The 27,182-nt window shown below is 44.0% G+C and overlaps 6 protein-coding genes across 6 annotated transcripts; 3 read left to right on the forward strand and 3 right to left on the reverse strand.

Moving 5' to 3' along the window:
* Positions 1–2,374: 2,374 nt before the first annotated feature.
* On the forward strand, positions 2,375–4,281 carry LOC125769813 (eukaryotic translation initiation factor 3 subunit M). Its single transcript, XM_049438688.1, has 4 exons — positions 2,375–2,521; positions 2,642–2,922; positions 2,997–3,478; positions 3,551–4,281. Exons 1-4 carry the CDS (start codon positions 2,477–2,479, stop codon positions 3,898–3,900), a joined length of 1,158 nt encoding a protein of 385 aa, XP_049294645.1. The 5' UTR covers positions 2,375–2,476; the 3' UTR covers positions 3,901–4,281.
* A 184-nt stretch (positions 4,282–4,465) lies between these two features.
* On the forward strand, positions 4,466–14,136 carry LOC125769798 (uncharacterized). The gene is made up of 5 exons (XM_049438659.1): positions 4,466–5,901; positions 10,012–10,179; positions 10,250–11,279; positions 11,357–11,508; positions 11,593–14,136. The coding sequence occupies exons 1-5, from the start codon at positions 5,710–5,712 to the stop codon at positions 11,713–11,715; spliced, it is 1,665 nt and encodes a 554-aa protein (XP_049294616.1). The 5' UTR covers positions 4,466–5,709; the 3' UTR covers positions 11,716–14,136.
* A 146-nt stretch (positions 14,137–14,282) lies between these two features.
* Positions 14,283–16,919, reverse strand: LOC125769793 (cysteine--tRNA ligase, cytoplasmic). The gene is made up of 2 exons (XM_049438654.1): positions 14,908–16,919; positions 14,283–14,830 (listed from the first exon to the last, which is right to left on the reverse strand). Exons 1-2 carry the CDS (start codon positions 16,633–16,635, stop codon positions 14,336–14,338), a joined length of 2,223 nt encoding a protein of 740 aa, XP_049294611.1. The 5' UTR covers positions 16,636–16,919; the 3' UTR covers positions 14,283–14,335.
* Positions 16,920–17,226: 307 nt separating this feature from the next.
* LOC125769823 (60S ribosomal protein L18a) lies at positions 17,227–18,705 on the forward strand. The gene is made up of 3 exons (XM_049438708.1): positions 17,227–17,342; positions 17,691–18,047; positions 18,142–18,705. The coding sequence occupies exons 1-3, from the start codon at positions 17,325–17,327 to the stop codon at positions 18,298–18,300; spliced, it is 534 nt and encodes a 177-aa protein (XP_049294665.1). The 5' UTR covers positions 17,227–17,324; the 3' UTR covers positions 18,301–18,705.
* Positions 18,706–19,762: 1,057 nt separating this feature from the next.
* Positions 19,763–22,659, reverse strand: LOC125769795 (uncharacterized). The gene is made up of 5 exons (XM_049438657.1): positions 22,344–22,659; positions 22,111–22,149; positions 21,607–21,878; positions 20,171–21,543; positions 19,763–20,104 (listed from the first exon to the last, which is right to left on the reverse strand). Exons 1-5 carry the CDS (start codon positions 22,449–22,451, stop codon positions 19,959–19,961), a joined length of 1,938 nt encoding a protein of 645 aa, XP_049294614.1. The 5' UTR covers positions 22,452–22,659; the 3' UTR covers positions 19,763–19,958.
* Positions 22,660–23,876: 1,217 nt separating this feature from the next.
* Positions 23,877–26,704, reverse strand: LOC125769805 (aarF domain-containing kinase 1). The gene is made up of 3 exons (XM_049438670.1): positions 26,390–26,704; positions 24,774–26,031; positions 23,877–24,706 (listed from the first exon to the last, which is right to left on the reverse strand). The coding sequence occupies exons 2-3, from the start codon at positions 25,986–25,988 to the stop codon at positions 24,365–24,367; spliced, it is 1,557 nt and encodes a 518-aa protein (XP_049294627.1). The 5' UTR covers positions 25,989–26,031; positions 26,390–26,704; the 3' UTR covers positions 23,877–24,364.
* Positions 26,705–27,182: the final 478 nt, after the last annotated feature.

The raw sequence follows: 27,182 nt of genomic DNA on the forward strand, positions 1-27,182 counted from the left end.
CGCCAATCTTTAACCTGTGGTCGATAGATGGCACCAATGGCTACATTTTCTTTTTGAACAGCCTTGCTCTCAGGTGTCTGTGCCGGAAGTTATTCGAGGAACCAAGTTCCTTACCCTGTTTGAGAAAATGTAAAATTTTCCTCATTTTTGAGCAATTCAGCAAAAATTTTAAATGTGATATATTTTATTGCGAATTTGTTGCAATGTGTTTCTTTTCACTCAAATAATGCTTTAAATTAAAAAAAGAATAAAAAATCAGGAAAAAATTTCAAAAAAATTTTCCACTCGAAAATTTCATAAGGCTTACCCCTTACGTTTTTTTTTGAGAAATTTTGCAAAAAAAATAAAATTGATTTATTTTAATGCCAATTGGTTGCAATGTGTTTCTTTTCACTCAAGTAATGCTTTAAATAAAAAAAAGAGTGAAAAATAATAAAAAAATCAAAAAAATCAAAAAAATGAAAATTTACTAAGGCTCATTTTTGCACCAAATTTTGGCTATAACTCGGTCGGTATCCAACGGATCGCCAATCTTTAACCTGTGGTCGATAGATGGCACCAATGGCTACATTTTCTTCGTGGACGACCATGCCCTCAGATGTCTGTGCCAGAAGTTATGCGAGAAACCAAGTGCCTTACCCTGTTTGAGAAAATGTAAAATTTTCCTCATTTTTGCACAAAATTTTGGCTATAACTCGGTCGGTATCCAACGGATCGCCAATCTTTAACCTGTGGTCGATAGATGGCACCAATGGCTACATTTTCTTCTTGGGCGGCCATGCCCTCAGATGTATGTGCCAGAAGTTATTCGAGAAACCAAGTTCCTTACCCTGTTTGAGAAAATGTAAAATTTTCCTCATTTTTCTGCAATTCAGCAAAATTTTTAAATGTGATATATTTTATTGCGAATTTGTTGCAATGTGTTTCTTTTCACTCAAATAATGCTTTAAATTAAAAAAAGAATAAAAAATCAGGAAAAAATTTCAAAACAATTTTCCACTCGAAAATTTCATAAGGCTTACCCCTTACGTTTTTTTTGAGAAATTTTGCAAAAAAAATAAAATTGATTTATTTTAATGCCAATTGGTTGCAATGTGTTTCTTTTCACTCAAGTAATGCTTTAAATAAAAAAAAAGTGAAAAATAATAAAAAAATCAAAAAAATCAAAAAAATGAAAATTTACTAAGGCTCATTTTTGCACCAAATTTTGGCTATAACTCGGTCGGTATCCAACGGATCGCCAATCTTTAACCTGTGGTCGATAGATGGCACCAATGGCTACATTTTCTTCTTGGACGGCCATGCCCTCAGATGTCTGTGCCAGAAGTTATTCGAGGAACCAAGTTCCTTACCCTATTTGAGAAAATGTAAAGTTTTCCTCATTTTTGCGCCAAGTTTTGGCTATAACTCGGTCGGTATCTAACGGATCGCCAATCTTTAACCTGTGGTCGATAGATGGCACCAATGGCTACATTTTCTTCTTGGACAGCCATGCTCTCAGGTGTCCGTGCCGGAAGTTATTCCAGGAACCAAGTTCCTTACCCTGTTTGAGAAAATGTAAAATTTTCCTCATTTGTCTGCAATTCAGCAAAATTTTTAAACGTGATACATTTTATTGTGAATTTGTTGCAATGTGTTTCTTTTCACTCAAATAATGCTTTAAATTAAAAAAAGAATAAAAAATCAGAAAAAAATTTCAAAAAAATTTTCCACTCGAAAATTTCATAAGGCTTACCCCTTACGTTTTTTTTGGGAAACTTTGCAAAAAAAATAAAATTGATTTATTTTAATGCCAATTGGTTGAACTAAGTTTCTTTTCTCTCAAATAATACTTTAAATAAGAAAAAGGATGAAAAATTATAAAAAATTACAAAAAAATCTAAATATTTGAAAATTTCACAAGGCTTTAGATAGTGGGTCAAGAGCGAAAGAGGTATTTCAATCGCTTTCAACAAAGCTACTTGAATAAGATGATCGGTATTGTGCGCGCTCCCGCACACTCCACGGGAAAAAGAGGTAGCTGTATCGCAGGGATCGCTCCTGCGTGCAGCGCTCCTTGTAGTGCGAAAATTCGCTCCATGCACCATGTACCATGCACCATGTACTCCGCACCATGTAAAACAGATTCCCTCTTTAAATGCATATACCTAAAGCTGATATTATCGTGATTATACTTGTGTTTTACGTTCTAAATCAATTTCTTTACATGATGCACCAATGTATGCAGCACGTTGCACCAAAGTACCACGTTCTTCAGGATGATAATTTGAATGAAATGTTTCACTTCTTGCTTGAAACATTTCATTACTTTCCTTTTCATTTCGAGGCGGTGACTCTACTGTCAAACCTACACTGTCAATAACACTTGACAGCAATACCAAAGCAATCCAAAGAAAAGGGACAAGAAGAAAGCAAATCTTTGCGACGTGTTGTTCGTTTGCAGTGCGTGAGTTTATCTTAAAAAATCGACTGCACAATGCAAGGACCCGCTGTTTTTATCGATGCTGATTTCGACGATCAGGTAAGGATGCAGCGAATTATGTAAACCGGCCCACTTATCCTGCGGTGCACCGATTACCGATGCCATTCGCTCCGTGTCGGCAACAGACGATTGAGGTTATGTTTGGTTTGTCTTTTTTAGGCGCAGGAGCTGCGACAGTTTTTGAAGCAGCTGGGTGCCGAAATTAGTGAAGAAAAGTCCACCAAGGGTATCGAGGATGATCTGCACAAGATTATCGGTGTGTGCGATGTTTGCTTGAAGGATAGCACACACTCGCCGGAAGAAATCGATGCCGTGCTGAACAGTATCGTTTCCATCATCGTGTCCATTCCGTTGGAGCGAGGCGAAAACCTGATTCTGTCGTTCTGCGACAAGATGACGAAAGCGAAGGAACCCAGCCTTGCTCGGGTCTGCCTGCAGTCGTAAGTGTGACGATACACGGCATTACATGTTGAATTGTGCACCCGAAAACGCCTTCTCAATTGCTTACTTTCAGCTTGTGGCGGTTGTTCAGCAACCTAGAGGTGACTTCTCCCCTCCGGTACCATGTCTACTATCATCTGGTTCAGGTCGCAAAGCAGGTGAACCAAGTGAAGGAAGTATTCACTGGAGTGGATCAGCTGAAGGCTCAATTCGCTCAGTGTCCACCATCAAATGAGCAAATGCAAAAGCTGTACCGTTTGCTGCACGATGTGTTGAAGGATACGAACAGCGAACTGGCATCGAAAGTAATGATCGAGCTGCTTGGAACGTACACTGTCGAGAATGCATCGTACGCTCGCGAGGATGCAATGAAGTGCATCGTAACGGCGCTGGCCGATCCCAACACCTTCCTACTCGACCCGCTACTCTCTCTGAAGCCGGTTCGGTTTCTGGAGGGAGAGCTCATCCATGATCTGCTCTCGGTGTTTGTTTCAGAAAAGTTGCCAAGCTACTTGAAGTTTTACAAGGACCACAAGGAGTTTGTGAATTCGCAAGGTATGGTTGGATTCTCGGTGAGGGTTGAATTCTTTGCGTACCGATTTTAATGACACCGTTTTAATCTGGCAGGTCTGAATCATGAACAGAACATCAAGAAAATGCGCTTGCTGTCATTCATGCAACTGGCCGAGCGCAATTCCGAAATGTCCTTCCAACAGTTGCAGGACGAGCTGCAGATTAAGGAGGAGGAAGTGGAACCGTTCATTATCGAAGTCCTGAAGACGAAGCTTGTCCGTGCGCGGATGGATCAGCGGGCCCGCAAGGTTCACATTTCCAGCACAATGCACCGAACGTTCGGACGTCCCCAGTGGCAACAGCTGCACGATCTGTTGCTTTCGTGGAAAACTAATCTTACACTCGTACAGGAAAACATCAATTCGGTAGCTGCCGCCCAGGTGCAACTGTCCCAGCGTCAGTGATTGTGTACGCGTGTGTCCCGTAAAGCGATTAAACCAGTTGCGCGATATAACGTGTTTGTGTGTGGATTCAGCTAGACCATAAACTCAGTAGAGACATAAATTCCGAATCGTATTAAGAAAGCATAAGGTGTAACGTGTGTGGGTGGAGAAGGATCATAACAATTACGAGCAGACGTCGCGTGTGAAACTATCAGCGGAAAATACCAGTTAGAAGATTATCATATCTTCTAACCAGGACCCTGAGGGAAGTGATCAACGCTCATCATCGTTTTCGTTCATACAGTTCGTACTTCCATCATAGCAAAAGAGAGTTTGTCGTTTGGCGTCGCCGAACAACAACCGCCGATTAAATAAACTCTTGTACAATATGAACGAGAATAATGTTGGTTTTATTGTTTAGTTCGTTAGGGTACTTCCTCCTTCATTCTCCTAACAATCTCTTTATGTCTTTCCTGCGTTCACTGCTGATGAGATAAAGGACAAAAGAATGCTTATCCAAGTCATCTTATCCGTTTATCACCCATCTACGAAGATCCTTATAGGGGAACAATGTGGAATACTAGGAATTCGCATCCGAAAAATCTACCTGATTCCGTCTGCTTTATATCTTTGAACACCGATTATATATTTTAAAACAGTGGCGGAAACATTTATTCCCTTTTTATGCTTACCAGAAATTTACCAACAACGCACAGAACAACCGAATACACAGCACTTAACCTTACACAATAAACAATCGATGACAGAGCAACTGTCAAAAACAACGCAACCGTTTCTCACAACAAACCCTACAAGTGGACGGGCAGAGCACAAAATCTACAAAATAAAGTAGAATTACGAATTTATTCGCTATTCCTGCCATTAAAGTACAATTCCAAAGTCCTTTGTACGCGAAGCGAACCGGCAGTTAGCGCAAGAGAGGGTAATTTTGCGTACACCTTCAAGTGTCATCTTGCGGTAAAAGAGCAGAAGAACAGTACAAAGAAGACCAGCAGATGTAAAGACAGAGAGGAACCGAGTGTGTAAGAGAACAATAGACGATTGCATCGTACTGCTTTGTAGTAAAAAGCGCAGCTTCTTCTGCCTCTTCTGCGCTCCAGCGGGATCAGATCCTTTTTCTTTATCCGTGCGTGCGGTTCGTGCGTAGTTACGTGCGTCGAAAATTGTCTATTTGGCCGGGAAAGGGAACGTACACTGGAAGGGACGTACCAATTGCTTTTCGTCGCCATCGTTTCCCGTTGCGTCGCATTCTGCCTGTTCCCGAACCTTTCGATCCGCTCGATCGTTTTTCAGCGTGAGGAAGACGGCTTCTCAAAACAACAAACCAACCCCCGTTGTGCGTGTAGCTGTGTGTGTGTGCGTATTTATATATCGCGTACCATATAGCCCTACATTGTCGAAAACCCTTCGGGCCACAGAGCGACACCAGTGTGCAGCGATTAGTGGTTGTTCGACGGTTCGGTGCGCTCTTGAGTTTTCATCAACATCAGCTTTTGTTCGTGGTCTTGATTTCCATTTTTCGGGCTAGCTGGTTAGTTGAGTTCGGATCGGTATCGGTGGAACATTCGTAACTCGCAAGCTATCGGGAAGAAAAAGAAAGACAAATCCCCCATACACGCACAAACACGAACACCCGCAACAAACGCATCTAACACCAAGCACCACTACCACCACTATTAACGCTCGAGCGTCGAGTGTGTCGCGTGTGTGTGTGTGTGTGTACCGGGTGCCGCACGGATTTTGCACGTCCGGAAAATCTACCATCGCTGTCCGGCAGCAGCCAGCTGGGTGCCCGGTCGGTCAACAAAGATGTTTGCCTGCCCGTGCCTGAACGTGTCGATAGCCGTAAACGATGAGAGCACCGTCCCCAGCAGTACAACCGCCACCGATCCCGGACCAGTGACGCTGAAGAGCGAAATTAGCTTGCCGCGGCCACCAGCAGCCGTGATTGCCGGACTTGCGGAAGGAAAATCACGCGAGCTGGCCAGCTTCTTCCAGGAGGTGAGTAAAGAAAAACAGCGTAACGAAATACATCATGCCTACTGGGTTACCTATTCGTACAATCGTACAATTTTTCTTTGTTTGCGCATTGTCCCGTCAGTCGCCGTGCTTGTGCTGCTTCTCACTTTCCATCATTTCCACCAAGTGCAAAGAAGCGGAAAAGTTTTCCACGCTAGTTTGCCGGCCGGCAATTTTTATTTAGAAAAAGTGTTTATTTCTTCTTTTTCATCAAACATCCCTAGAGATTTTTTGTGTATTTTTACATCCAGCATTGATTGGTGCTATACGCACGCGGGTTGGAAAATTTCGTAAAAGTGCACACACGAGCGTGTTTGTTTATTGCGTCGCAGTACCGTCAAACAAAAAAAAAGCATCATCCCGTGTCGTCCTGCCGATTCCAAATCGATTTTTTAATCTTTTTTTCCTGTTGTCCAGATTGTGTGTATCCACTTTTTGGCTGTCTCTCCTTTGTTTGTTTTTCTTGTTTGATTCATCTCGCACAATACATCGGTACGGATTGCTCTGGATTTTTCTACATCTATATTACGGAATAAACACGGCATTATACGTCATCGCAAATGGGAAAACATAGCGATACGATGATGTTACAGCAGTGTGACGTTGAAATTGGAATAGAAAACAAATTCCATAATCGTAGCAATCCGACTGAGTTGGTGGTGTGGTAGTACACTTTTTTTTTAGTGTGTGCATCACTTGTTCACCTCCTTTGCCAAACCGCCTCGCTAAACTACCTTGGATTCCGTTGTTCACAGATGAAGAATGTTGAATAAACATTGCGATCACGACATTCGGCTACACATTACTTGCGATCGGTTTCAGGCCGGAAAGCAACACCACCCCAATCGCTTAATCAGATTCTACATACATGGCAGACATGGACGGCTACAATGCAACGCAGCCCCAGAACGTGTGAGATGCTCAAAATGTGAATGCAAAGCAAATAATCACTTTCCCTGTCGCGACTCTTGGAGCGCATCGACATGCGGAACAACGGGCGGCGCGGTTCGTTATCAGACAGCAGCGCGTCATACCGACCGGTGGTGTGTTGCTTACTGCATGATTAGAAATACCTCCAGGAAGGGTGAGAATCAAGCGTTTACATTTTGGATACAAAGAATCACAAACGCAAGGCACGAAGGAATGATTTAAGCACAGCATAAACAAGAGTTCATTGCTGATCGAGAGAAGGATTTGTAAAAACAATCAACAAAACATTTATCAAGTATATTGGTACACGGTACAACTAGAGATAAGAAATATTACATGGCATTAAAGTGTAGATTATATGTAAAGGTCTAAAGATAATTTGGCCTACACAACAGGCTATGACACTTCTTTCCCTGCTCCTTATGTATTGGACTAAAATTCTAACTTTTTTCATCAGAGGAGAATCCAAGTCTCTTAAATCGTTCACTGTCGGGTTTATCGCAGCCTTCTCACGTTTGTTTTGCTCAATAAGGACTAACTATAAAGAGTTAAAGAGGTGTGGTAGTATGGCATCATTTTAGTTACATGACCGAGAACCCGCCGAATCGAGCTTTGTACAGTTTGTTTCTCCACGTTTCGTTAAGAGTTCGCATTCGAAAGAGTTGATGTCGTAGAGAGAAGTTTTGGAGAAGTTTCCTGATGGTTCAAAATGGCCAATTGGCAGTCTTGAAGGACCCAAAAGTTCGAAAATTCTAAAGTTTAATCGGCACTACCTTAAGACATTACAAGCCAAAATGTTCATTACTTTTATTTCATACTGGAGCTTGTAAATCTTTTGCTAGAAGGTACATTTAAATTTTAATTACCTTAACTTCAATTTCCGAATGTTTCAGGTAACTCTACAGCTAAATTTCCAGTTGATACCAACTTTGTTGTGATTGTTCAAATCACATACTTATACACTTATCTTAATTCACCATCCCTATTGAACAATTAATCAAATTTGCTAACGAAACAATTTATGTTAACAAGAATGTTCTACCATTTTAGCCGAATGCCAGAACTAGCTGCAAGAACAAATGCAATAACGTTTGTTCGATAATGATCAAATCAATACGATAAGAAACATTGCTGTTTTGAGGTATCGCAATGAAGCGAAAGAATCCGTCATCTTGCGAAAGATATGCAACTGAAGAAGGTGCAGAAAATATCAATGCAATTTCCACTGTTCCACAAGTTGTGTCCATTCCATCAGCGCAGGATGGCTCTCGCGCACCGAACTATAATTATGCCGGCCGGCATTTTGCGCTCGGTTTGCTTTCCCTCCACCGACCAAGGCCTCCACATTTTGCGGTCATTGTGATAATGCGTAGCCGGTGGTGCGGATTATTATCTCTAAACCGGAGCTCTGTATTGAGGGGGGAATCGATTAGCTGTAAGTTGAAGAAACTCTTTCGTGGCTAGGAACGTTTCGGCGGTAGCAGCAGCCAGCAATGGGTTACGATTGGCTGCAGTAAGCAGCAAGAAATATTAGGACTTAGGAATAGAATATTCGAGGGAAGCATACCGACAATTACGGGCCAAAGTTATCAACATTTATAGTTTCGCGATTGGTTCCGAGAGTTCCGAGAGCGCAGGTTGGTTAACTTTTTTCCCCCGTTCTTACCGTCCATTACGGGACCCTGCCCGGAGCGAGTTTTGCGTGCACGCACACGGACGCACATTCGATTGCGGTGTGCGTTTCGGTGTGGGCACCTACATACAAGGTGGTGTGCGCTACTCCGTTCTATACAATAATCAGCCCCATTCCCAGCGCACTTATCGCACGTTCAGCTTTTCATCTGAACGGTGTTTTTTTTTTCTTTCTTCTTAAAGAAATATGGGAAAAGAAAAGAATATTCGCCGCGCACATCTTTGCGCTCCGCGCGGTGTGGTACGATTATTGCGTCCGCCTGCACACGTGTTGGTGTGTACTGCCGGGCACACGGTGATGAAAGTTTCGCTTCTCTTAACAACCAAGATCGGACGGTTTATTCTTTTTAAGGGAGTTGCTACTTTAGTACTCAAAACAGGGGTATTAGCAGAGGCAAGTTTTTGATATGAAATCGAATTTGTAATGCTGCGCTGTTTGTTCCCCATAAAGATTTTCGTTCTACAATCGCTCTTGGAAGTATTACAATACTTAAAGTATGTTCTATGTACTAAAACGCAATTTTATTAGCTGTACTTAACAACACGCATGATAAAGTTTTGTATATAAATTTGTTCACGATAATATTACTGTCGATGTATGCAATTTTCCACCCTTTTCTCACCCCCAAAAAACCGCTCAGCAAATATCGCTTTGTTTGGTGCTTGGTAATCCTAAACCCCCCCTGTCCAACATACAACTTGTGGGGGGAGGAGGGATGAGGCAAAACGCAATGCATACGGAAATCAGCATACACAAAACTGAAATAAGGCAACAACGGCAAGAAGAACAACTCCCAATCCCAATACCAAAACATACACAACCGCCCCACCCCCCCCCCCCCCCCCCCCCCCGAAACCCCACAACCAAGCTAAAAAGGCGCAGCGCGAATGAACGAAAATATAATCACGGTGAATATGACGCGCTCGTCTGTTTTTGGCTCGTTTTCTCGGGGGGATAGCGTGAAGAGAGTGGGGGGATGAGACAGTGGGGTTGGCGATCAGTAGGGGTGCTGATGGTGTTAGGTAAAGTGACTTTAGGTTCCCGTTTCATCAGCTGAGCGTAAAAGGGATGATCGGTTGTTTTATAGCTGCGTTGTTTATTGTAACCGAGAGGAAAAAAGTGCGAGAAACATCGACCTAGATCGAAAGAAAGAGAGAGCGAGAGAGAGAGCGAGATTGTTGCTATAATAATCTGTCGCATCTGAACGATCAAGTGTACAAAATAAAAAACCGTCTGATCACAAAAAAAAAATAGGTTTAATAAAAAAAAGATTTTTATTATCAAAGAGAAGGATCATCAAGGATGATCTTCAAACAAACATTTATTCACCTGTTTGCTTGTGATCGAAGAATGATCGAAGGCTGTCACAATGAATCTTTTATTAATTTTATTACGCTAGGTGCCATTTTTATTTCAAATTATATTTTTAATAACTTCTCTAAATAATACTATTCTCTGTATCCTTCTAGTCGGTTGGACCCCTGCAAGATGCCAGCGTAACAATGCAGCTGACAATGATGCTAAAGACAATCTCGTGCGATGGCTGGAATGTGTGCAAATGTCTGTACTGTGGTTCCGTCACGTTTGCCCGTGATATCACCAACCCGGCCACTGTCCTGATCAATGGAACACTTGCGGTAGGACGCTTGTTTTGTATATCGATTGTAAATAAATTTCTCACAATGCAATTTTTCACGCACTTTCCAGCTCACCGCAGACGAAATTAATCGACGTAAACGGCAGGAAAATTATTCACCCGCGTTCAGGATCGTGCTCGATCGGCGTGCGGCCGATTTTCGCGGATTTTATCGCAAGGACCAGTGCCGCAGCCTGTTTACGGCGGCGGCCAACACGCTCGACAGTACGAACGATCGGAACGAGCTGCTCGAATCGTTGCGCGCGTTTATGCTTGCCGAAACGCAGTCGGCTAACGAACGGATCGCCCGGGTCACGCAGGAGCTGAACGAGCAGCTGAGCAATGTGCGCGATCGGGCTGAGCAGGATTATCTGTTTCTGGCGCAAACATTCGTACCTGAACTACTAGCTAGTAATGCAAGCGGCGAACAGCATGGTACCGGGACCAACAACACCACCACCAGTCCGTCGGTGGTGGAGAAAGCGCTTCAACCATTGCTAACGAACTTAGGTACGCCGGTACCAGCAAATCCAGCGGATGTCGCGGACAGTCACCTGGAAACGCCACCCGCAACGCCGGAGTGTATGCCGATGTCAACCGGCAACAGTCCACCGTCGATTGTGAACGGTAACGGTACGTCGGTTAGCCCCGACCAGAACGCTAGCAGCGTTTCCAACGGTGCGGATTCAACGCACGGCTTCAAGCCGGCTACCGACAATCAGCGGGCGCCAATGCAGCTGAGCAACAGTGCCGCCAATACGATCAACAATAATACTACGAACAGCAACCAAGGTGCCATTAGCAAACCACCAACTCAGCAGCAGCAGCAGCAACATTCCATGAGTACAAATCTCTTTGCCAATCACGGCAATACCCTGGGGGCGGCCACAACGGTACCAGGGCTTGCCGGCAGTGTCGGCAACCTAACGGGAGCTACACATAGATTTAACAGCAATGTCCATCAGCGACAACAGCAGCCGCAGCCGCAGCTGCAACAGACAATGTTCGACTCGGACTGTATGTTCGACATTGATGGGATGGAGAATGACAAAACGCCACCACCGGATGATATTTCTGACGAGGAGCAATCAGATTATGATGGTAAGATAAAAACAAAAGCAAACCAAAAACAGAGCAAGATCCTCTCGAATAAATACGCTTTTTCGTCTTCCCGCCAGATATACCGGAAAACAACAATCGTGCGGAAGGTGGCATATTTATCCCACGCCATCAGTACGGACGACAGACGAGCTCGGTCGCAAAAAGTCTTCCGATTTCAATGCCGAAAATGATGCCACCGTACCGGATGAACGAAGAAGATCTCGATGAGGTAAAAGCGTCGTGTGTTTGTGTGTTTGCCCCTGTCGCGAACAAATGTTTTTTTTTTAATTACAACTTTAACCGTTTCTTGCAGATGGCGGAAGATACGGTCGATATTGCGGCCAGTATCAAGGCCCTCGCCAAAAGCGTACACGGCGAGGCAGTGTTTGGTGATTTGCCACGTCGGCAAATTCAAAAGTTCACCTCACAGATATGAGCGTGTTACGCCACGGCAGAGGATCTCATCTTTACTTTCCCCTGACTGTTACTGTTGCGTTGAGACCACTCTCTGCACCCGAGTGGGTCAACCTGGAGACAGCCGACAAAGGATATGATACGATCCGGATCCTCGTGATATGCAAATGCGTTGCGTTTAGTACACTGCAGATTGCTCCCCTACCGGCACCCACAAATTAAGTTGTTTTTGGTCATTTTGCAAGCGTTTTCAACATTTTAATCTAAATTTAAGTTTTTTTTTATTTTACAAAAATGGATACACTTTTTTTAATGTGTTTGTTTTTGTTTTTTTTGTGTGCAACGCAAACAGAAAAGTTTGCTCTGTCAATGTACTATTGCTTACGGCAAAGGATTGACCGTAGTTGAGTACAAGAAATGATATGTGCTCTAACTGTATTCACATTCATTTGCAATCATTTATTTCCTATGTTTCGTTGCAATAATTGCCTACCAGAACTTAACTCGAATGTACGAGTTGGATTATATTTTTTTTTTACTCTATCTGTCCTTTATTCATTTTGCTTTTATCAAATGATACGAATCTGTGTGTTGGGAAAGGAAAAGAACTATTCTTTTAGTATGAACTTTGTTTTTGAAAGTTGAACTATAAAGGGCAAATTGTTCTACATTGTGTCCATCTCACCTCACCTCACTATCGGCAAACACGCCACGTCGTGGATCGTGTGTTTTGCGTACGTAAAACATCCTCTTTAAATCGCCAATCAACTGAAGCAGGTACTTCCTGGGTTATCAACCACACACGACCGCAAAAAAAAACTTATGGAGTTGTGTACGTGAGAACGATTGCATACTTTTTAGCGTTGCAAACCCCTAAACACAACCCAGCGCCCCCACCAGGTACGTGCGCGAAACGCAAAAAAAGGGGAGAATTCTGTCTGCTTTATTTTTTTTTTGGTTGTAACTTTACCATTCAATGCAGTGTACTAATTACTACCTAGTGACTATCGGTTAATTTGTAAGTCGTTACAATATTAGTGTTTATCGAAATGAAGAGTATGCTATATAACAGACAAACAGAGAAAAAACAAAGGGACAGGAAGAACGCAATGCTTTGAAGCGATTGCAGACGGAAGGGCTAATAAGAAAAAGGGCAGGAAAAATGAAAGCATGTTACAATCAGGCGATAAATGATAAATGAGCAGTAATGAGCGGAATCGTGCAAGATGAAACAATAATTGTCGAATATTGCAATATTAAAACGCGATCGATTCAGCGTTTGTTTTGTTTTTTTTTTTTAACGGTTTTTAAACTGCTCTATTTTTTTTGGGGGACAAACTTTCCAACAATCTCTCAAATGCGTAATGCGCATCGGAAAGTACACGGAATGGGCAAGCGCCCTTATGTAGTAGAGGGGGGGGATTTGCGCTTGTCAGAAGAACATCGATCGACACTCCCAATATGCCATGTTTTCAAGTACAATTCATCCATGTTATTATCTACCTGTGGGTCCAGTTCGTGTTTTTTTTTTTTACTAAACTAATATAATAAAGCATCCTGTTTATATAATAAAGTATGCTATCGGTTGGATGCGTTCGAATCTCACCGTTGGAAGCTGAGCACCAAAAGAGGAGACGACAGGCGTGGCAGGATTTTCCGTTTCTTTCACATGCGTCTTCCATTTGTTGGCTTTTGGCGCGAATATCATCAATGGACGTAACAACTTGCGACGAAGACAAAAGTACCTGCTGGACCAAAGGTTTGGATCTTCACACGCAGCGAAGAGAATTAAGAAGCACCACCGTTTAGAAGGAGATTTTACTACTAAAGAAATCCAACGTTTGATCCTTTTATCCCGATCCGTTGTTCCCACACACACAATACCTCGTTCATTTTGGAATTGAATCCATCAAACCATCAAAAGCTGCTCCCCATTGCCATCCTTCATCTGGTCTGGATTGGTCACGGATGACTCCTATTCCTACAATAACTAAACTACCTCCAACTATTTGTTTTCTACCGTTCGGTTTACCGATCAATTTGCTTGTGTTTGTTAATGGGTTAGTAGTTTTAGCAGCTGGCAAAAACGGACAAGGACATATAAGGTCATAATCAATTAAACAATCATGTAGCAAAAAAAAAAACAACAAAAAACGGGACAAAGAGCGAACGATGGTTTCCCTAGTACTTGAAGTAGTTGCTAAACAAATCGTCCAAATCATGCTATCATGAATGTTAGTCTGTCTATCGAAACTGTCGAAATCGCAATCAGTTGATTAATTGGGAATCGGATTCATCCCAAATCCGAGCAAAACGAGAAACAAAGCAGGATTCAAGGTAAACAGTGTGTAGTGTATCCTTTCCGCAGCGATTAATCAAGCATACTAGTAACGTGTTATATTATATATATATATACGCCCAATGCATATGTATATTAAACTAAAGCAAGAAGTTTAAAGATGTGTAACAGTTTTTTTTTCTGCGAAAAACAAAACACCCTCCCTGAGCACGTAGTAGAGCGAGAATTGAATCCAACACATTTCGAAACCGGGTTGTTTTTAGCATCCGAAAAAAAGATTGTTAACTTTAAAAAAAATGCATTTATTTCATCTTCCCTTTTAGTGTTCACCAAAGGAAAGGTTTTACTTCGAAGCCAGATATTCTTGGTAGCGTTTCTCCTGTGCCTGTTGCAGCTTTTGCAACTTCTTCAGCTGTCCCTTGCTAATTTCCTTCCCTTCCGTATCGTGTGTCGGCAGGCCGGTTGTGCCATCAAACGCCGAATACTTGTCCGTCTCGCTGCGGAACATATCGATCGAATTGATCTTACGCAGCGCATCTTTAGCGGCCTGTGCCGCTGCTGCTTCCACCTTTTTGCGCTCCTTTTCTGCCGCTTTACGGTTCTCTTCGGCACGTTTGGCTTCACGTTCCCGTAGCAGCACCTCGGCCGGAACTAGCTTCAAGGCGGTGGGAGCACCTTCGCGATCTTCGAGCCGTACACCCAAACCGGGCAGCACGTCGTCACGCAGCTGATCGCACAGTTGTAGAATTTCGGTCGCCTTTAAACCGCGTGCCTGTTCCCGTACGGCATTGCGGAATTCGGCCAACGCTTGCAGGTAGGGCATGACGGTTTGTTCGAGCTAAAAACACGCGTGAGTAAACCATTATTAGTAAGCTACGTAAAAGTGAATTAATATTAATATTCAACTATTCTTACATCTCCAGCCGTGCCATCGCCGACAGCTCCGGCGCTTATGGGGAATCCAATTCCACCACGTGGTCCGCTAATTGCGCCAAATATGTGCAACAGGTCCGTGCAGTAACTAGCAATGCGTCGTAGCAAGAGTGCATTAAAACCGGACGATCGATGTGCCTTGATGTACACGTTACAGGCGGAAACAAGCCCACGCAGCACATCCAGGGCCGTGCGCGTATCAACGTTATCACAGAGCGCCTCATGGATGGCCGCACGTGCATCGGCAAACTTTTGCTGCAGTTCCGCCTCAACCGATCCCCAGCGATCGAACGCATCCCGTGCCGGGCCGGTTTGTACGTGGCGCGTCAGATCCTTCACGTTGAGGAAGAACTCGTTCAGGAAACGTTCGTACTGAACTGCCATTTCCATCGTGTTGTCCGAATAGTCGAGCGTATCCTTCCACGAGTGTAGCAAGAAGGCAAGCCGCAGCTGCGTTGCCGTGTGCTTCTCGAGTGCCTGCTGGATCGTGACGAAGTTTTTCAGCGATTTGGACATCTTGCAGCCAGCGATCGTGAGATGGCCGGTGTGGAGGAAATACTTCACCCACTCGGCGCTTCCATCGTGTGCTTCGCTCTGGGCCAGTTCGTTGTCGTGGTGCGGGAACTTCAGATCGACTCCACCGGTGTGGATGTCTAGATAATCGCCACAGATATCCGATGCCATTGCCGAACATTCGATGTGCCAGCCGGGACGTCCACGACCCCAAGGACTGTCCCACCACGGTTCGCCCGCCTTACTGCTTTTCCACAGAGCGAAATCGTTCGGTGATCGTTTCTCCGTCAGCCGGTCCGCACCGACGCTAAGATCTCCTTCACCTTCCTGCAACTGTTTCGCATCTCCATAGGCTTCCGGCACTAGCTTCGCGTAATGGTGCTGCTCCCGTCGATCGAACCCAGCCACATCGAAGTATACGGACCCGTTCGCTTCGTACGCCAATCCGTTCGCAATAATCTTCTCTATGTAAACGATGATTTGTGGCACGTACTCACTGACGCGCGTCAGTACATCCGGCTGGAGAACGTTCAGTGCCGTCATGTCCTTGTGGAAGGCATCCTCCCAGTAGCGCGGTAACGTCTCAAAGATTGCATTCTCCGTCACTGATGAGCCCCGCTTACTGTCCAGCAGATCCGCCAGCGGATCCTTTGAATCCTGCAAAAACTGATCCTGCGCTTGCCGAATACGGCTCTCGTCACCGTCCTTAACCGCGAGCGAAAGATTGTCCACGGCCGCAGTCAACTTCTCTAGCATACGATCCATCATCGTCTTCTTGTCGGCGTCAGTCGTACGTCCCACATTCTCGCGAAACGTTGCCATCACTTCCTTGCTGTCGTCCAGCAATCGCTCCAGTGGCATGTCCTTGGCCTGCTGCAGGTACTGCTCGTACAGATGGTTCTGGCGTGCGCGCTTGATGATCTTATCGTCGATGTCGGTAATGTTCATCACGTACAGCACGTTGTAGCCGAAGTAATCGCTCAGCACCCGGCGCAGAATGTCGAAACTAATGTAGGACCGGGCATGCCCCATATGGGATGCATCGTACACCGTTGGGCCACAGCTGTACCACTGTACATTGCGACCGTCTCGCGGTACAAACGGTTCTTTCCGCCTGGTCAAACTGTTGTAAAGGTACAACTTTGGTGCGGGTTTTTCCTCCGGTGCTTGCCACGTCGGTTGCACACGTTTTGCCATTTCGTTTTTGTACGTCAGTTGCAGGTTCTTTACCGTTTAACGTTTAAGCTTCTCGAAAATCTACAGCAGGTTGCACAGCAGGAAAGTGGCACTATTCGCCGAAGAAAACAAGATGCAATCTGTGTTTGTTTTTGCCTAATCCGGCTCTGAGCAAATCTTGAATGCAGCTCCCACCCACTTTGCGCAAAACCAACTGACCAACTGTCAAAATGATCGGGATTTGTTGATTCGTTGTTTCTGGGAATCGTTATGATCTCATTCGTGGGATGCATGTGCAAGGCTCGGATAAGTTCAATTTAAATATAAATTACTTTTGAACAAACTCTTTCAATCAGTTGAATTGATCGCCTGATACTTAATCTTTAGTTCTTCATTTATTGATGAGGAATTTGCTGTAAATCGTTACACTTGTTTGAATGTTAATCTCAAAAGCTGGCCCCTTCTTCTATTGTAGTGTGATTTAATTATTTCATCGAAAATTGAGCTATTAGAACAGCGCATTATTCTTTTCAGATAAAGTACGGCATGATACAATAATTTAAATTGAATGTTCTACAATTTTAACCAAAATTGGCAACACGGCCATGTTACAAATCGGTTTGACATTTCATCTCCAAACTGTCAACTACAGTTCAAGGTGCTGCTGTCAAAGTCCTTTTCCGTTTCCTCTTTAACGAAGCGCAGTCAAGATGAAAGCTAAAGGAGTGGTAAATTTCTGTTTTTCTTTGAATTTTACAATAATTATTAGTGAAAGGGATGCAAATTTTGATGGACATAAGTGCCGTTCGCCAGCTGGCGTTGGAACGCGGTGTATTTGCGGCTTAAATGCAACGAAATTACACTCATTTCGGGACTTGTATTCATAGTCGGCAAAGTGACAGCGGGTCAGCAATACCATCAGCAGCAACATCACCACAAAACCATGTTGTTGACGAAATGAATAGATCCAGGCAGATGGCATAATTTGCATCGTTATTTGCTACCCTTTCCCTACGCGTTTCGAATGCGAATCGATAATGGACATCATGCTAATCGCACTCGATGTATAATTTCAGCTGAAAGAATACCAGGTGATCGGGCGCAAGCTGCCCTCGGAGAAGGAGAAGAACCCTCCACTGTTTAAGATGCACATCTTCGCCCCGGACCACATCGTGGCCAAGTCGCGCTTCTGGTACTTCCTGCGTCAGCTGCGCAAGTTCAAGAAGGCAACCGGCGAGATCGTGTCGGTGAAGCGCATCATGGAAAAGACGCCGCTGAAGGTGAAGAACTTCGGCATCTGGTTGCGTTATGATTCGCGTTCCGGTACGCACAACATGTACCGCGAGTACCGTGACCTGACTGTTGGTGGTGCCGTCACGCAGTGCTACAGTGACATGGCTTCGCGCCATCGTGCCCGTGCTCACTCGATCCAGGTATTATTTGTTCCTCATTATCCCAAGTTATAGGCACAACATCATCATAGTTGTTAACACTCTGTTTTTCTTTCTTCAATTACAACAATTATAGATCATCAAGGTGGAAGCGATCCCTGCGTCCAAGACGCGTCGTGCACACATCAAGCAGTTCCACAACCCGAAGATCCGATTCCCGCTGGTGCAGCGATACCACCACAAGCGCTACCGGAAGCTGTTCTCTTACCGCCGCCCGGTTACCTTCTTCCAGTAAGAAGCAACATTTGGAAGATCATCGTCAACCCACCACGTTACCGTACTTCTGTGTATATGCATCCGTCATTATCATTATCCTTGTCGTTTGATGATGGAAAAGTGACGGGATATGTTCCGGGGCCTGTGGTGGTACACTTGCTGTGCTTGCGTAGTGCTTTGTGTACAACACTGTGCATAATTGTACGATTCAGTGCGTGTTTACGTGTGTGCTGTGATGATGCAGCGATCCTTTGGTCAGTGTGTGCGTACGTAACAGTGGGCAAGGATCAGCTGGACAAATGTTTTTTTTTTATTTGCTCCGGAAAACATGTCAACAACTATGCCGGGGGCAGTCCGATGCGGAATAAGAGAGACAGAGAAGGAGAAAGAGTGAATAAAAGATGAGAGGCGAAGAAATAACGCATGATTTCGTGTATTTTTTCATGTTTTGTGTGTGAAGGAAACATAAGAGGCATTTATTTCACTTCTGATATGCTTCATCCAATAGCAAAGAAGAATATTTCCCGGTGGTTTGCTATAACATAATCAAATTACGAATAAACGGCAATAAAAAGCCTCTCGAAGGATTCAAGGTAGTAATATGAATCCTTTGTATTGATGAAATATTGGATTCAACTATTTCCGGACTTCTCCGGACTAGAACCATCTGTTGAGTAAACCAAACTCAGTTTCACGAGGATTAGTCGTTTGTTTGAGAAACTGCAGTAAGTATCTCTTAATAAGCCATCGTAGAAATAATTGGGGCGGCCCGATGGTGTATGTGATAAACGGCGCTGGTCCACACGGCAGAAGCGAGGATCAAATTCCATACGGACCGTCCCCCGGAGCAAGGACTGACTATCCGGCTAAACGGTAAAAGTAAGTCTCACAAGCCAGAAATGGATGGCATGAACCTCAGAGGTCGTTACTGATCGAGAGGTCGAGAAAATTTCAGAAATACTTTTTCTTAACAGGGAAAGAACGCGTCTGACGTATGAAGATGAAGTTCAATTTCCAATTCTACCATTTTTTAATTAGCCGCAAAACCACTTCAATATCTTTTGGCAGAAATACTCTGATTTAAAAAAAAAGAAGATAGCCCCGTATAGTCTAAAACGTTGCGTAATCCTGTATCCGACGAATGAATTATTAGTTTAAATGAGCTTAAGTACCGATTCTCAGTTTTTCTAGCACTTTCTGGCAGTTAATTCCACAGGTCCTCTTGGGATGAATCTCGACCAGTAATCAATTTGTTGATTAATCTACATATATTTATTCTCACCGGCATCACTGTAACGCTAATAATCGATTACGGAACGATTAATTTATTGAATATATTAAACTTAAAGTATCATTACTTTTAATAATCATAAACAACTTAAAAACCCAAACAGAAAGCGTGATTATCATCTCTAACACACGCTTAACCCGTCTCACACATCCACACTCATTAAAATATTTACAAAACCAACGCGTTATGATTTCAGTTTTTCTGTAGCAAGAAAAATTTACATTAATAAACACAATATACATACTCTGCATATCGTTCGCATATACAGATCGCGTGCGTAATTTAACCGTAATGTTAAATTGTTAAACGACAAATAAAATAGCTATTTTTAATGCAGATCATAAAGAGTAAGAAATAAGTAGGAACGGTATCCACTATCACTGCCACTATTTGTTACCGTCGTCCGAGACGAGACAAACCGGGCACAGATCATCCCGCTGACGATACGCATCGGACTGTTCGTCGATCGTGTGGCAGCTGAGATGGTAAATGTTGCAACAGTTCATACAAGCGCCCAACTCATCGGTTGTACCTGTAACAATTACAGCATCACATGAGCATTGACTTTCTATGCCGAGGCACCGTCTGTTGCACTTACCACTTTTGAAGCATACGAAGCAACTTCTTTTATCCATGGCGGCGAAAATGTTCGCTGGCTGTGGTCGGTGCCGTACGATCGAAGTTGTGGCCGCATTACAGCTGGGCAGCGTTGATTGCTTTCGCTTCTTCACGGCGGCTACTGGTGGTGAGTATAGAACCGGACGCTGATTTGTCCGTTTGGAAGCACGCACAGCCTGGTACTGTTGCTGCTGCTCGTAATAATCCAACTTGCCGTAATGAAAGTCTTTGCGCTCCGTGCTGTAACAGCTGCGACGCTTTCGTTCCCGTTTTCGCTCCTTTAATGCTTGCGCCTCTTCCGGTGTGTGCAGTTCGTGGTAGCGTAGAAACGAAACCTGTCCCATGTCGTAGATGCTGGTCGCCGTAAATCCGGGCGTTTCGCCAGGATCGTTCAGTGAAGGATACTCGGTAGAGGACGAACGGCGATCGCACGAATCTTCCGAATGTTGACGCGTTCCCCACGTGGGTGTAGACGATCGGGAATTCGGTGACGAACCCGATGAAGCATACGACGAGTGCTTGACGAGTTTACTAACCCCCGGGACGGGACCACGTTTCGATGCACGTTGTTGCGCGGCCATGCTCTCTGAGTTCGGTGGACGGCCCGGACCGCGCTTCTGTTTTTTGAGCGCTTGCAAAAGATTACTACGCCCGCGCCGAACGGCAGCCGACGTTTCCAACACTTCCGGCAATTGATCATCATCCTCACCGGGGGAGTCATCTATCGGTTCCGTTGGTTTCCCTTTTTCCGCCAACATTTCCATCCTTTTCGAGGCACGCCTTTGCGCGATGGGTTGCGCTAATGGGACCGATGCACGCCGTGCTCTGATTGCGGCCAGTTTCGCCGCGGATATGTAGTTTGCCGCCTTGGGCGGACGTCCCGGACATCCCGGTACCCATACACCTCGCGTAACGGTTTCCACCTTCGTGGAATCTTCCGTCTTTACCACCGGTTTCCGCTCCTGCTGCTCTTCCTCCGATGACTTTTCCGTCGTTTCGCGTGATTCCCGTTCCTTCGGAACGTTTAACTTACTTTCCGTTTTCACTTTCTCGAGCGTGGTTGGCTTCTTGCCGGAAATGCTAGCAAATGCACGCTCTTGCGGTGCAACGGTTGACTGTGGTGGGGATGATTTCGTCTTTAAAACGGAACGAAAGCTTGCATCTGCTGTTGCGAATGGTCTTGTGTATGTTTTCGAGGCTGGTTTTGATTGTTTTTTGGTTCGTTTGTTGGATGACATCACGGGCTTCCAACAATCATCATCGTCGTCGGCCGCATCGAAATCTTGAGATTCGTGATTTTCCAACTGAATTTCTTCTGTTTTCACACAAGCCGTTTCGAGGATCGTTTCCAAACTAAAAAGATTGGGATAAGATGTTGGTAACCAATTGCAGTAGGCGTTGGTTCACTCCGCTTACCTGTACTTTTGAGCCAGCTCGGTTGCGCTCCAGCGTGGTGAAATGTGTTTCGGTGTGCCCGAGAAAACGGCCGTTTCGTGCTGAATGTTAAGCTGCCGCGAAACGTACCCGTACAGCTCATCATCGCATATCGTAACCAGATGCTGCGATTGAATGGTCATTTGGAATCGTTTCACACGTTCGGATAACTGCCGTACCAAACCTTCCTGTTCCTGTCCGATCGATAGCATTTCCCGTTCCAGCTCCAGCATGTATTGTTTGACTTTAGGGCGCTACGCGAACCAATAGGTAACGTAGTAGACGCAATGGGTTTCATTTTTATTTTCCACCCAAAAAACCACGGCAAATAAAGAGCGAGGAAAAAAGTGGAAGAGATTCGTGATTAGGCGTTAATATGCGTTTCTTGAATGTGACAGTTGTGAATTTTTTGCTTTTTTTCTTTTCGTTGCTGTTGCCCTGCTTTTAGTTTATATAAAACATTCTTTTTTATAAACTTCTGCTTACCTGGTGCATCGGTAAGTTATTGATTTTAGAAGCCAAAACCTGTCACATGGTGGAGAGAAAATAGATATGAAACGTTTAATTTAGCATTTTCCCGTACACCGTCCGTGGGTAGAAGAAAATTGTACTGCGACCAAATGTCGCATGTTTGTGAAATCGGCCGTTCGAGGGTTTGGTTGGGAAAAAAATTAAATAAAACATAAACACAAAGCTGGAACCGAACTCTTGATGCTTACCTGATGTTGGAATACACAGTCCCGCAAAGCTCGTTGCAAATACGTGATGCTGAGCGAGAGTTCTCCCGGTATGGAAAATTCCTTGATCAGTGCCAATTGTGCCTGCATGATGGTTAGAATTTTTGGTTTGCGATGCACTGTTGGGGCCGCAATAATTTCACCACCGAGCAGTCTGCGCTAGTTTGCGATGCACCGATGGAAGTAAACTTTCCTCAAACCTTTGCTGTAATTATTCCTGCCGGTGTGGTTGCAGGTCGTGAAGAAAATACACAAATCACGGCCTGCTTTGCAAAATACGAACTGGTGAATGCAATGTTCTTTCGCGGTTTTTCTTTCTGTTTCGAACTGTCAAAATTGTACCGTGTTTGTCGTTTGACAAGGGGAAGAGGAAGAAAAAGGGCTCAACAAAAATGTCGTGTTTTTTTGAAATCTTTGCAAATAGAAAAATTGTTTTAGGAAGTTTTTCAGCACAAGTAGAGATGAATTTTTCACGTTTGTTAATGAATAATTGTTAGGAATGAAGGAAGTTTAGTTCCTTCATACAAATCCTACGAAATATCAAGCATTGATGTACAGAGAGGGAACTTCAGCATTGGCGTTCAACATATGGCTTCTTTGTTTGAAAAAGATTATTTTACTACCCTGCCGATCATGGTTGTTTGCCTATTCGGTCGTAAAAAATTACCATTTCTACAACTTTCCTCCAAATCTTTCCTAGATATTTAATTAGCACATTGTGTGGAACATTTTGAACATAACGTCATCATCAACAATCGGGGTTATTCTTTTTCCTGTTGTCGCCATTGCATTTTGGCCTTCTTCATTGATGTGATCTGGAATGAAATATGATAACTGTTCTTCTAAATTATCATACCTAGCTTACATTAAAGCATCTTTTATAACAATATTTAATGAAATAGAATGTTTTTTTTCTGTTTTTGGCACTGCTAGGTTACAAACGTTATTGGTAGAACGGGCCATGCTTGGAAGGTGTTTACGAATCTAGCCATTTTCTAAACTCTTTATATGAGAGGCACAAAATTATACATTTGCTGAATAATATGAATAAGTACTAAGCTCTCCATATAGGTATGGTTTCTTCCCAAAACAACTGATGAATCTATATTCTCTAGGACATAATATCGTTCATAGTTTACAGGTAAAAGGGCTATGAAAACGCTTCCTATTTTTGAAAACCGCTTGCTACCACCTCCATCAAGCAATGCGGCAAGTTCCTTCTCTTCTAGCAACATGGCCAGACATTTTTTTGGAACTCCTCGTACTCGTTTAGTTTATTAAATTTTGTTCACATTAAAATAATTTAAATTTAAATAAAGCCATTACCTTCCACAATCTGCCTCATATGGCATATATATAGCCAGAACTTTAACGTCTGATCAATAATTTATTTATCAGAAATAGATAAATCATTTGAAACAAAAACGCTTAATTTAGCTAATCAATGTGTCGATAAATAAAATTGCTGAACGCAAGACATGTTTTTTTTGTGAAATCATTGCAAAAACTTTGCATTCATACAATCGTTTTATTTCTGCACAATATTGCCCACAACAGCGAAATGAATGTTTCGGAAGCATTTTTTTTTGTTCCTTTACATATTATGAACACTTAATTACCAGTTCGTTCCAACCCGCCGGTAGAACTAAACCCCCTGACCCGTCTTCGATATCTAGCTCGAATCGTAACAATAATTAATTTCTCACTAATAATGATGAAGCGAGCAAACACTAGCGTGTAATAAATATTCCGTCACAATAAATGAAACTGGCCATACTAAAAAGGTAACAAACGCAAGAGAACAATATCATTATCTAAAACCGTGCAAAAGCCACGGTTCCGTACGCTAATTATAGTTTCATCTAAAAAAAATCTTAATGATCTTTTTTTGTTGCTCCAGAATAAAGCTAAACACTGTACGTCATATGCCCGAAGAAGTATGCCCTTTTCCTGAGTTTAATAATGGTGAAGTTAATGGATGTTTTTTTTTTCTTAAAGCTTCTTCAGAAGATCATCTTCAGCGCGGACAGCAAATGAAGCGATACGATCCCCCGGTAAAGGTAGTAAAGGTTCAGCTTCAGTATGCACCATTGCTCACGTAGACAGGTGCCCAGCTTGCTCCACGTATCAGCCGCACCGAGATATTCCTGGCTGCCGATACTTTTCACGCAACACTTAGACATCACCCAGAACGCGGTCATGCGGTTCTGAGTGCGAAGTGTCGTCTCAATGCCTCGTATTAGATCGTTCGTTTTCAACACCAGCAGCATCTGGCGGTCGACTTTTTCCAGCACATCGGAAATGTGTGGCAGTACCATCTTACCCTCGTTCTGGATCAATTCTTTCTACAATGAAACAGAACACGATATTAGCGCAATAAGACAAAAAGGTCCACAAAATCAAAGCACTTACCTCAGCATCATCCTGTTGCACCTTGTCCACACCGTGAATGACCGAGTTCCAGGGTCGCCCAGTCACCATACAGGCAAACAATCCCCACATACTGCCCTCAACGCCTAGCGCGTGTGCGTACTTCTTCATGTCCGCCTGATCAACGCGCAGAATGCTTAACCACAGTTTGGAATAGTTGTACCGGAACTTCTCGCTCAACTCCGCATACAAACCATGGTCCAGCAGCACAATCTCCGTCCCACCGTTCTGTTCGCTACGGCGCACCAGAATATTACCCGGGTGCGGATCACTGTGCACGAAACCCTTCAGAAAGATCATGTTCGAGTACAGCTGCCCGATCTTGTTCGCGATATCGTACGGATCGAGCTTTTCCCGCTGTATGTACTCGATATCGTTCACCTGGCCACCCTTCGTGTACTCCATCATGAGGACGCGCGATGTCGTGTACTCCCAGATCACGCCCGGTATCTTTAGCCACCGATAGTGGCGGAACATTTCCTTCACCTTCTCCGCATTGCGACCCTCGTTGGCAAAGTCCAGCTCTACCGGCAAGTTGCGCTTCGATTCGTCCACCAGCCACTGGAACTTAAAGTCGGGAAATGTCCACGCGACCAGCTTCACCAGCACTTCCATCGTTTTAATATCCACGATCGAATTGCCCTTTACGTACGGGTGCTGCACCTTGACCGCTACCTCCCGTCCGTCTCGCAACGTTGCACGATGCACCTGTGCCAGTGAAGCCGTTCCGAGCGGTTCCGGATCGAACGATTCAAACAGTTCGTTCGGATCAACGCGCAGATCTTGCCGTATGACGCGATACAGATCTTCGACCGGGTTTTGCGGTGCATTGCTGTGCAGCACCTTCATCGTGGTGACGTACTCCGGCGGCAGAAGATACTCGAGCGCACCGATGTGCTGACCAACTTTTATGTATACGCCACGATTGGTGCGGCAGAGATTGAGCAGCTTTTCGGCCGCCGCACGATGTGTGTCACTTTTCAGCTGCAGATACTCGCGCGACTTCTTGTCCGTCCATTCGCGGCTGTACAGGTTCGCTTGGTAGGTGGCGGCAATGTCGAATACGGTGGCACCGGCACGCCCAAGCCGTACGATACCGACCGAGTTGAGGTCGTAATCGTTCGCGTGTAAACTAAGCCCCGTCCCGAGCACGGCACTACCGACGATTCCATACTTTAGCACCTTTCGGAGTGACATTTTTGTGTGACACACGCTGGAACATCCACGGACGTAGGCGTATCTGAAACAAATACAGTAATAACTACGATTAGTGCGTTACCATTTCGTCGGATATTTTCGATGATCGGAACTAATTAAGCTGCAAAAAGTGTGTCAAACAAGCGCACGGCTGAATCACTACATTGGCACGCTACTCTGTTTTCAAACAATCACCAACGGAATAGGAATCCAGGAGAAAGTCACATCAGCTGGGTGGGTATACCGCGCCTGTTGCCCGTGATGATGAAATCGTTGTCATCCACACCATACCAAACACCCGCGTGTGGTGCTCGCGTGAACATACGGTAAAACACTTACGTAAATAAATGCAAACAAAACACCACACTCGCATCCCTTCACCTGTCCCCGCATAAACTTACCCCCGGTTGGGTTCAATCAATCGGGCAGGAATCTTGAGGACAACGTCAAGGATAAGCAGAATTAACCCACCGTTGGCTCATCCGAACCTGTTCGCTTGCGCGTTAATTCCACGCGGCAACTCTCGCGTAAAGATAACGGGAAAGTGGTGTATTCGATTCACGCACGTGAAAGCGAACCGTCTCGCGCACAGCTCCGGCTGTCTGGCATGGTGTGCGTGTGCATTTGTTTCTCTCGTAAACATCTTCCTTTTTACTCCCTCTCCACCAGGAAAGTTACAACATTATGGGAGGGAGAGTGTGTTTGTGTGTGCGTGCTTTTTTTTTTTGTTACAAGAATTTCATCATCGAACAAACGAATACACAAATGTAAACATTCCAACTATAGTCCGAAATACCAAAGTTTACCGGTCTGTTTATGTGTTTTGTGAGTGCTTTATAGTTTCGAGGCACGAATAGGAATTGCAGAAACGTTCGTTTCTGTGTTTTAATGTGTAAAAATGCTGCAAACGTCTGTATTTTTTCAATTTATTTGCGTTGTTTGCTTCAGCGCCAAACGAAACCAGTTTGAACGAAAGCAAATGTCAAAATGAGTTCAAATTTAACGAAGAAAATTACCCCGATACTGAACGAAAGCACAAATAACCTTTTTTTAAACGTCATCGAAACGTCATTCAAACCCGGTCCACGAAATTGGTGTGAATTTAAACTAAAGCACGTGGGGTAAGAAAGATTTTAAAAAGGTTCTTTTTCTTTCGAAACGATAATACTTACTTTTAAAATTGTTTACTTACAT

The sequence above is a fragment of the Anopheles funestus genome, chromosome 3RL (assembly GCF_943734845.2).
Source record: "Anopheles funestus chromosome 3RL, idAnoFuneDA-416_04, whole genome shotgun sequence".
In the NCBI taxonomy this organism is placed as follows: domain Eukaryota; kingdom Metazoa; phylum Arthropoda; class Insecta; order Diptera; family Culicidae; genus Anopheles; species Anopheles funestus.

Coding starts and splice junctions, on each gene's coding strand:
- LOC125769805 (XM_049438670.1), bottom strand. CDS start 25,988: ATGTCACTCCGAAAGGTGCTAAAGTATGGAATCGTCGGTAGTGCCGTG. Junction 24,707..24,773: donor TGCAACAGGATGATGCTGAG/GTAAGTGCTTTG, acceptor GTTTCATTGTAG/AAAGAATTGATCCAGAACGA.
- LOC125769823 (XM_049438708.1), top strand. Junction 18,048..18,141: donor CCCGTGCTCACTCGATCCAG/GTATTATTTGTT, acceptor CAACAATTATAG/ATCATCAAGGTGGAAGCGAT.
- LOC125769793 (XM_049438654.1), bottom strand. CDS start 16,635: ATGGCAAAACGTGTGCAACCGACGTGGCAAGCACCGGAGGAAAAACCC. Junction 14,831..14,907: donor GCGATGGCACGGCTGGAGAT/GTAAGAATAGTT, acceptor GCGTGTTTTTAG/CTCGAACAAACCGTCATGCC.
- LOC125769813 (XM_049438688.1), top strand. CDS start 2,477: ATGCAAGGACCCGCTGTTTTTATCGATGCTGATTTCGACGATCAG. Junction 2,522..2,641: donor ATGCTGATTTCGACGATCAG/GTAAGGATGCAG, acceptor TGTCTTTTTTAG/GCGCAGGAGCTGCGACAGTT. Junction 3,479..3,550: donor GGAGTTTGTGAATTCGCAAG/GTATGGTTGGAT, acceptor TTAATCTGGCAG/GTCTGAATCATGAACAGAAC.
- LOC125769795 (XM_049438657.1), bottom strand. CDS start 22,451: ATGCAGGCACAATTGGCACTGATCAAGGAATTTTCCATACCGGGAGAA. Junction 21,879..22,110: donor ATAACTTACCGATGCACCAG/GTAAGCAGAAGT, acceptor TGGTTCGCGTAG/CGCCCTAAAGTCAAACAATA. Junction 20,105..20,170: donor CTTCGTATGCTTCAAAAGTG/GTAAGTGCAACA, acceptor TAATTGTTACAG/GTACAACCGATGAGTTGGGC.
- LOC125769798 (XM_049438659.1), top strand. CDS start 5,710: ATGTTTGCCTGCCCGTGCCTGAACGTGTCGATAGCCGTAAACGATGAG. Junction 10,180..10,249: donor TGATCAATGGAACACTTGCG/GTAGGACGCTTG, acceptor CGCACTTTCCAG/CTCACCGCAGACGAAATTAA. Junction 11,509..11,592: donor ACGAAGAAGATCTCGATGAG/GTAAAAGCGTCG, acceptor CGTTTCTTGCAG/ATGGCGGAAGATACGGTCGA.